At 40.0% G+C, this 9,056-nt stretch overlaps 1 protein-coding gene across 2 annotated transcripts in view; it reads right to left on the minus strand.

Annotated features, from left to right (window-relative positions):
• Window positions 1-9,056, minus strand: part of GLYAT (glycine-N-acyltransferase) — a 52,228-nt gene that overhangs the window by 38,967 nt on the left and 4,205 nt on the right. The window contains exon 3 of one of the 2 annotated variants that reach the window (XM_023507827.1): window positions 6,129-6,236. The exons of the other annotated variant lie outside the window; for it this stretch is intronic. Coding sequence (XP_023363595.1) covers window positions 6,129-6,236 — 108 coding nt within the window. The remainder of the gene's footprint in view (window positions 1-6,128; window positions 6,237-9,056) is intronic. 2 annotated transcript variants of the gene reach the window in all.

Here is a 9,056-nt window from a genome sequence, read left to right on the forward strand (position 1 = left end):
GGATTCTGTTGGTTAGGATCTTGTTGAATATTTTCACATCAATATTTATTAGTGATATTGGTCTATAATTTTCTTTTCTTGTTGGGTCTTTTCCTAGTTTGGGAATCAAGGTGATGTTTGCTTCATAGAATGTGTTGGGTAGTATTCCGTATTTTTCTGTATTTTGGAAAAGGTTGAATAATATAGGTAGTAGTTCCTCTTTAAAGGTTTGGTAGAATTCTGATGTGAAGCCATCTGGTCCCAGGCTTTTCTTTTTAGGGAGATTTTGTATAGCTGATGCTGTTTCAGAACTTGATATAGGCCTGTTCAACATTTCTGCTTCATTCTGGCTAAGTTTTGGCAGGTGGTGTACTTCCAAGTATTGGTCGATTTCCTTCAGATTGTCATATTTCTGAGAATAAAGTTTCTTGTAATATTCATTAAGGATTTTTTTGAATTTCTGAGGGGACTGTTATTTCATCTTTACTGTTTCTGATTGATAAGATTAGAGATTTTACTCTTTTTTTCTTAGTTATGTTGGCCAAAGGTTCTATTTTATTAACCTTTTCAAAAAACCAACTTTTTGATTTATTGATCTGTTCTATAATCCTTTTGTTTTCTATTTCATTTAATTCTGCTCCAATTTTGGTTATTTCTTTTCTTCTGCTGGGTTTGGGATTAGAATGTTCTTCCTTTTCCAGTTGCTTGAGATGCTCATTAAGTTGTTAACTTCCTCTCTTTCCGTTCTCTTGAGGAAGGCTTGCAGTGCTATAAATTTCCCTTTTAGGACTGCCTTTGCTGTATCCCAGAGGTTCTGACAACTCGTGTTTTCATTATCATTTTGTTCTAAAAATTTGGTAATTTTCTTCTTGATCTCATCTCTGACCCATCTATCATTCAGCATAAGGTTATTTAGTCTCCATGTTTTTGTATGAGACTGAAGATTCCTGTTGTTACTGAGTTCCACTTTTATTCCATGATGGTCTGAGAAGATGCATGGAATAATTTCTATTCTTTTGAATTTACTTAGGTTAGACTTATGGCCTAAGATGTGATTGATTTTGGAGTATGTTCCATGGACTGATGAGAAAAATGTATATTCAGTTTTGTTAGGATGAAATGTTCTGTAGATGTCTGTTAGGTCCAAAAGTTGAATAGTTAAATTTAAATATAAAATTTCTTTGCTAAGCTTCTTATTGGAGGATCTATCCAACACTCCCAAAGGAGTGTTAAAATCTCTGACTATGAGGGAACTGGGAGAGATCAAGTTGCTCATGTCTGTTAGAGTATCTCTTATAAATTGAGGTGCATTCTGGTTGGGTGCTTAGATATCGACAATTGAGATCTCATCGTATTGAGTATTACCCTTAACAAATATAAAATGGTCATCCTTATCCTTGCTTATTTTTGTTGGTTTAAACCCTGATGTATCTGCGAGTAAAATCGCAACACCTGCTTTTTTCTGCTTTCCGTTTGCCTGGAATATAGATGACCATCCCTTCACCCTGAGTCTATATTTATCTATTTATCTTTTAAAGTAAGATGTGATTCTTGAATATGACAGATGTCTGGTCTGAGTTTCTGTATCCAATCAGCCAATCTGTGCCTCTTTAAAGGACAATTTAAACCATTCTCATTGATTGAAATTATTGATAAGCCTGGTGAAATATTGGTCCTTGAGTTGCTCAAAAGTCCATTAGACATTTTTAATCCTTTCGCCACTGTGGAAGTTGGAATTTGATCAAAAGTTTCTGGGTGAATTTACTTTTGTGGTGGAGGATTGCACTGGTCATTATGGAGGATAGGTTTGAGAATTTACTGCAGAGCTGATTTAGTTATGGCAAATTTGTCGTTGAAGTATTTAATTTCTCCATCATAGATGAAAAACTTAGTTTAGCTGGATACAGGATCCTGGTTTGAAAGTTATTTTGTTTTAGGAAATTAAAAGTGGCTGACCATCCTCTTCTAGCCTAAAAGGTTTCAGCAGGGAGATTTGCAGTCATCCTAATATTCTTCCCCTTGTAGGTTATAGTTTTCTTGCATATAACTGCTTTCAGAATTTTCTCTTTCATATTAATTTTAGTGAAGTTAATGATGATGTGTCTGGGGGATGTCTTGTTTGGGTTGAGTCTTGTTGGGGTTCTGAAACTATCTACTATCCGAATTTCAGAATCTCTTGGCATATCTGGAAAGTTCTCTTTCATCATTTCATGAAGAAGAGTCTCTATGTTTTGTGAAGCAACTTTGTCACTTTCAGGGATTCCTATAAGGTGAATATTAGTGTTCTTCAAATTATCCCAGAACTCTCTAAGAAAGATCCATTTTTGCTTTCTGTTTCCTTTCATCTTTGAGCTCTGGGGCTTGTTCAAAGCTTTGTCTTCAATGTCAGAGATCCTTTCTTCAGCCTGTTCCACTCTGTTATGGAGGGATTCTACCATATTTTTCAGATCTTTGAGGGCTACGAACTCTTACTTCAATGTTTCAAAATCTTTGATCATTTTATCTTTGAAATCATTGAATTCTTAAGACATCTTTTGAATAATTTCTTGAGATGTCTTTTGAATAATTTCTTGAGACATCTTTTGAATAATTTCTTGAAGTTCTAGCTCTTTCCTTTCTTCCATTCTGTTAATTTTATTTGCTATCCAAATTCTGAACTTGATTTCTAACATCTCAGCCATCTGTTTATGGATGGGATCTTCAGATTCATCTGCCACATCCTTCCTTGGGGGGGGGTGATCTACTCTGGTTATTCATATTACCAGAGTTTTTCTGCTGATTCCACCCCATGCTGGATTTACTCTGTTTGGCTAGGTGAGCAGGTAAGAGGAAGTTGGTTTGGGGGCTCCGGGAGTAGTATTTTACTAGCCCTTTTGGGCAAAGGCTGGGACTGGTGTCTGTACCTTTTCCCCTAGAGCTTTGCCAAGGATGCGTGTAGTGCTACTATCCGAGAGCCTGGAGGCCTGCTTGGTGTGGTGCAGCTGAGTGTCTCTATCTTGTTTTCAGCTGATCTCTGTTCTACCCTGGAAACTCAATTACTCTGAGTTAAAGTCTCAGCTGTGGAGAAATATCAGCAATTAAGTCACCCCGCCCCCTCACAGGCGAAAGTTGGGAAAGTTCCCATAGCCTCACCCCCAGAGTACCACTTTGGATAGTTCTCAGGTGATTGGCCCAGTTCAAGAGATCTAAATTTAGTATCCCAGTCAGCACTGATCTCAAGTGGAGGAGTTGAAAAGGTCTCTGGCAACTATACAGCAGGGGTCTTCTGGCAGCTCAGATATGACTCGCTCCAGTGCTCCATGGGGTCAGAAGGACCTACCCAGAAAATAAATTAATCTAGGAAGGTTGATGTCTCCTTTCCCACCTTGCACCTTTGTCACACCCAATTATTGGAGACCCCACAGTGCTGTGACCCAGTTGCTCAATAAGTGAGTGTGGCAGAGCTTTGTGTCTGCTAGAGTCAAAGTAGAGTCAGTGCCACCTCTACTCAGTTACTGCTCATTATCCCCAGCCAGAAAAGGGAGCTGAAGCCTGTCTGTCTCAGGCACTCAATGACAGCAGGAGAATGTTCCACCTGAAGTCAATTTAGGTCTAAGAAAATCCGGAGAGCACCAGAGATTCTCCTTCAACCACCCATTAATTTGCCCAGTTCAAGAGATCCAAACCTACTGACCTGATCAGTACCCACTCTCTAGCTGGAAAGCTCACAGGGTCTCCAGCAACTAGATAGTAGAAATTTACTGGTGGCTCAAGTGCAGCTCACTCTGATGTTCTGAGGAGTCAGAAAGGCCCATTCAGTAGACAATTTGGAGTAAGGAGGCTGATGTCTTTTTCCCCTCCTTGCTCACCCTTCACCACCAGACTCCGGTAACCCCAGTCTCTGATAACCTCACCACCAGTCTCTGTTAACCCAGACTCTGTGGCCCAGTCCTGCCCAATAAGCAAGAGTGTCAGGGTTTTGTGCCTGCCAAAGTCCAAGTAAACTTAATGCCTCCTCCACTCAGTGACCACTCTTTGTTGCGAGCCAGTAGAGGGAGCTGAAGCCTATCTGCCTCAGGCACTCAATGGCAGCTGAAGAATATTCCACCTGGGCTCAGTCTAAACCTCTAATTTGTTTTCTTGAAGTTGTGGCTTGCCTTGGTGGAGAAGACATGCATTTATCTATCTCTTCTCTCAGCTCAGCTCTCCTCCTTTAGGTTCATTGGGTTCTTTTTGGCAGTTCTGTCTCCCCCTGAACTGGAGTTTATGTTGAAAACTAGCTCCAGTCAGCCCGCATCCCCTGTTCCTCCATATTCTTATTGAATGTGAAAATTGGAGTTGGGGAAAATAGCCAACCTGAAGATTTAGCAAAGTACAAAACACAACGAAGCCAAGTGAACAAATAAACAGACAAAAATGCTACCAGACACACAAGCACACAGATGCACAGACAATCAGAAACAAGTAAACAAACAGACACAAAACAAAACAAAAGACAAACAAGCAAAAATAAACAACCACAAAAATGGTAATCATAAAATGGTAAACAACAAACAAACAAACAAAACAAAAACAAGACTATTAGTCAGATGTAAACACTCTCTCCAATCATAAGAAGAGAAGGAGAGGAAGAGAGAAGAAAAAAGAGTAGTATTAACAATAAAAAACAAAACAAACAAACAAAAAACTTAACAGTAACGCCTACAAAAAAAGGATTAAGAAAAAAAGGGGGGGCACCACCAGGAAAAATATTATTCTTATGAATATATACAAACATACCACTTTATATATGAGGTGGGGTTCAACTTTAGTGGAAATATGTTTATGTTGCAATATACTTTCTAGACAGCAGGTGGAGCTGTGAGTGGTTCCTGGGCTAAAACAAAAAAAGAAAACAACAACAACAAAAGGAATCTTTGCTGGCAGGTTGCACAAATTCTCCCTACAACAGTTCCCGTAAAGTGTGGGGTGTCCTGAACCAGCTTCAGATGCAGAATGACTGGCTACAGGAGAGACTGAGCTCTCCACGCTCCTGGAAGAGGTGCTATGGAGATGCCATTTTTGAAGTTTTACAATAGGTCTGGTTCCTGGCTGGCCGCCCAGCCTTGGCTGTCCTTTTCCAGGCAGTACTCCTATCTGTTCTCCAAACTTGGCACAGGAGTCCACGCTTCACCAGATTTCCACTCAACTCCTAGTTTCCCCTCAAACTGGAAATTGTTATGTTCCGTGGAAAAAGAGCTGGTTGCTGCTTGTGCCAGCCACTTTAGCACCACAGCACAGAGTTTTCAGTCCGTTTCTGTGGGGAAGGTGCTGGTTACCTCTGATTCCTGGGGATTCAGCACAGGATTCACACAAAAGACTTTTCAGAGTCTGTAGGAAAGGGGTTAATTGCCCCTGTCGCTTGCCCGCTTCAGTGCAGTGCCACAAAGACTTCTAACATTACAAAATGAATTGGTTCCTGAGTGGAATCCTTTTCCCTCAAATTTCTGTCCAGTTGCCTGGACCCCTGACACTCCAAACTGGGTCCAAATGGCTCCCCTTTCTGGTCGCCAAATTCTGCTTGGGAGTCCGTGCCTCACCACACTCTCTGCAAAACATCCAAACTCCCCACAAATTGGGTATAGAAGTCCTTCGTGGGGGAAGGATTGGTGTCTGCTGTCTCAGGCCTCTAGCCACTGGCTGCAGCTGGCGCTGCTTCAGCTCCTGTGCCGAGTTTTTTCTGGCAGATACTGTGGTTCTGGATTACACTTCCAATCCAGCAATTCACCTCTTTGCTGCACACCCTGCATTGCTTGACTGTGCTAACGCTCCACTCAGGGAAAGATCCAGCCACCCCCCCACCTGAAACTGAGAGGAGAGTTGACCCAGCAATGCATCCCCTCCGCCATCTTGCTCCACCTCTGGCAACCTCCACCTTCTACTCCATAGTTTAATTAGGTGTCATTTGGGTTATTTTTGTCTCTTAGGCATCTTCTGTCCTTGAATACTTTATACAGAGTTGTGATTTATTTGTCCATTTTCAACATTCTAAGCTTCTTGAGGACAGAGACTTGCTGACCATCACAATGATTTATTTCTGTGTGCCTTAGTTCTAACACATATCCAAGCACATGGTAGCCTAAAGTAAATATGAACATAAAAGACGATTCACTCTACACCTGGCACCTTACCTGCTCCTGAGGGCGGACAACCACTGTGTTAAAATCAGGCCAATTGTCCACCAAAGCCATTAGCTTGAATGGGTTTCCCTGTCTTATGTGGAAGATTGTCCCATAAACCTGCAAAATTCCAACAAAGTGATAGGGTCAGCTTATTAGGAAAGGGTGGCAAAGTGCCATTTGATTGGGGTAAGAATTCATGATATACACCCTAATATTCTGAAATTAAAAATATACATATATACAAAAAAATCCATTGGTAGGTGGTGCCTGCAGCTCAGTGAGTAGGGTGCTGGCCCCCTGTACCGAGGGTGGCAGGTTTGAACCCTGCCACAGCCAAACTGCAATAAAAAAATAGCTAAGTGTGTGGCGGGCACCTGTAGTCCCAGCTACTCGGGAAGCTGAGGCAAGAGAATCACCTAAGCCCAAGAGCTGGAGGTTGCTGTGAGCTGTGATGCCACAGCACTCTACCGAGGGTGACAAAGTAAGACTCTCTCTAAAAAAAAAAAATCCATTGGTAAGGTCAGGCCCTGAGCACCCCGCACCCTTTGTAGATTGTTAAGGCTACAGCTAAGGATGATGCTAATGGATGTTGGCTCTGGTAGAATTACAACCAAGAATTTGAAGCCATATTTTAGATTCTTGAGTTTCTCTCCTCCAATCTTCTAAGTACAAGAAGGCTCTTTTTTTTTTTTTTTTTTTTTTTTAATAAACTTTGTCAAATGTTATGGTATGGATCATGCAAGCTTATGCAATAAGAGATGATCTCTGTCCTGGGAGTTCATAATCAAAGGCTTCAGAATAAATTATTTAAATGATTTCTGAAAATAATTCATGACATTTTGATATAGAAAGGAGTCAATTAGAGAATCTAGGTCAAAGAAACTTCATGAATTACTTTTTTATCTTTCTTTCCTCAAAGGAGAAGACCTTTTTCTGTCCATCAGATATAAATCATACATGCATGTAATAAAATTCAAGCCGATAATCATTTTATAAACACTATTCTTTATTGTAGATTTTAATATTATCTTTTCCCAGACTTTCTCTATTTATACACATAGACACACATGATTTCACAAAAATAAAAGTACTGACACTTGGTATTTTCCCCTGCTAAACATATTTGTGAGCTGATTTCTGTATTCATCACCATAAAAATTAATTTTCAATTATTCTTACTGGCTGAATAGAAGTCCATTCTATGAATGGACCATGATTCATTTATTCATTTGCTAATTGATGACTGTTACTTCTATTTTCAATATTTCACTTAAACAACTCATTATTCATTGAAGAACTTTCATAGAAATCTTTGCATGGGTACCTGATATTTTCTTAAAATGTACATCTAGAATGTTACATGCTGCTTCAAATGTTATATACACATTTAAAACCCTTTAATATATATTTCCACATTATCCTCTGGAGAGAGAGGTTCCATGCATTCCCACCAGCCAGCAGAGGCTATAGCCTAATGTGCAAGAGGATGAGCTTGGGGTCCCCTCTCCTGGCCATGGATCCCACTCTTCCCATATTTGATAACCAATATATATTGAGAGAGACAGAGAAAGAGAGAGAATGAATGGGGAAAGAGAGAGCAAAGTGGAAGAATGGATGAAAGCAAGTGAATGCAAGTGTCCTTATGGCCTGGATATTGGAGAATACAGTCAATGGATATTAGCATGGGCCCCAGGACAGTTGTGAAGATGAAGCGTCAACAGATACCAGCATGAAATATGCCAATGACCAAAGATCAAAAAGATGGTGACATGTACTTTAATGTTTTCCATCACAAGCAGATGATGACCAAGAACTATCCCAGTATCTTTCCCTCCTACTGCCCCCCACCCTCTGTCCTCATGTGAATGAATGAGGTTAAACCAGGGAGAAGGAAAATAAAATCTCTCTAAGCTGGGTTTACCTGAATTTATTCAGTTTCAGCCATGATTGGAGGTTTAATATAGAAATTCAGTAAATTTGGGGCAAAATATACAGGTTGCCTTTTAACACATTTGTATCTGGGCCTGTTAAAATATATTTGCATTGCAATATTATCCATTGCAAAATCTGAAAATGTTATTCTTTCACCATGGCCTAATTAATTAAAATTCCTTTTCTTCCCTCTACTGAACTCAGACTATAGTGGTCAGAACATAATGATACAGCTACTATGAGTTGAATCATCTGGATTGGACACCTTAAATAAAATGTATTTATCATCTAATATTTGGAAGAATGGATGGACATTTTCTCAACTAGTCCTCCAGTAAATGAGTAAATGTGAGTTCTAAGTTAAACCTCATTAGAAACACCAGGCACACAATTTTCCTAGCTTTCTATTAGAGGAAAATGTATATATTTATCATGTCATTAAAAAAGAGGAATGTTATGTTTTTGGAGACAGAGTCTCACTTGGTCACCCTTGGTAGAGTACCATGATGTCATAGCTCATAGCAACCTCAGACTCTTGGGCTCAAGTGATTCTCTTGCCTCAGCCTTCCAAGTATCTGTGACTACAGGTGCCCACCACAACACCCTGCTATTTTCAGAGATAGGATCTCACTTTAGTTCAGTCTGGTGAGCTCAGGCAATCTGCCCACTTCAGCCTCCCAAGTGCTAGGATTATAGGTGTGAGCCACCTTGCCCAGCCTAGAAATACAATTTTTTAATAAACATTGAGGATCCAAGAAAAATATTTTATCTCACCACAGACTTCCTTCAAGAAAGGACCATTAGGAATGACCAAGAGTTTTTTCAAGGAGGTTGAGCTCTACTTAAGGGCAGGACTAAAGAGAAATTTAAATGACAAATTTCTTTTCTTTTCTTTTTTTTTTTTTTTTCAGGCAGAGTCTCATGTCATCCTCAGTAGAGTGCTGTAGTGCCACAGCTCACAGCAACCTCAAACTCTTGGGCTTGGCTCGGCGCCTGTGGCTCAAG

Source organism: Otolemur garnettii, unplaced genomic scaffold (genome assembly GCF_000181295.1).
Source record: "Otolemur garnettii isolate 467f Iridium unplaced genomic scaffold, OtoGar3 scaffold00209, whole genome shotgun sequence".
Classification (NCBI taxonomy): Eukaryota; Metazoa; Chordata; class Mammalia; order Primates; family Galagidae; genus Otolemur; species Otolemur garnettii.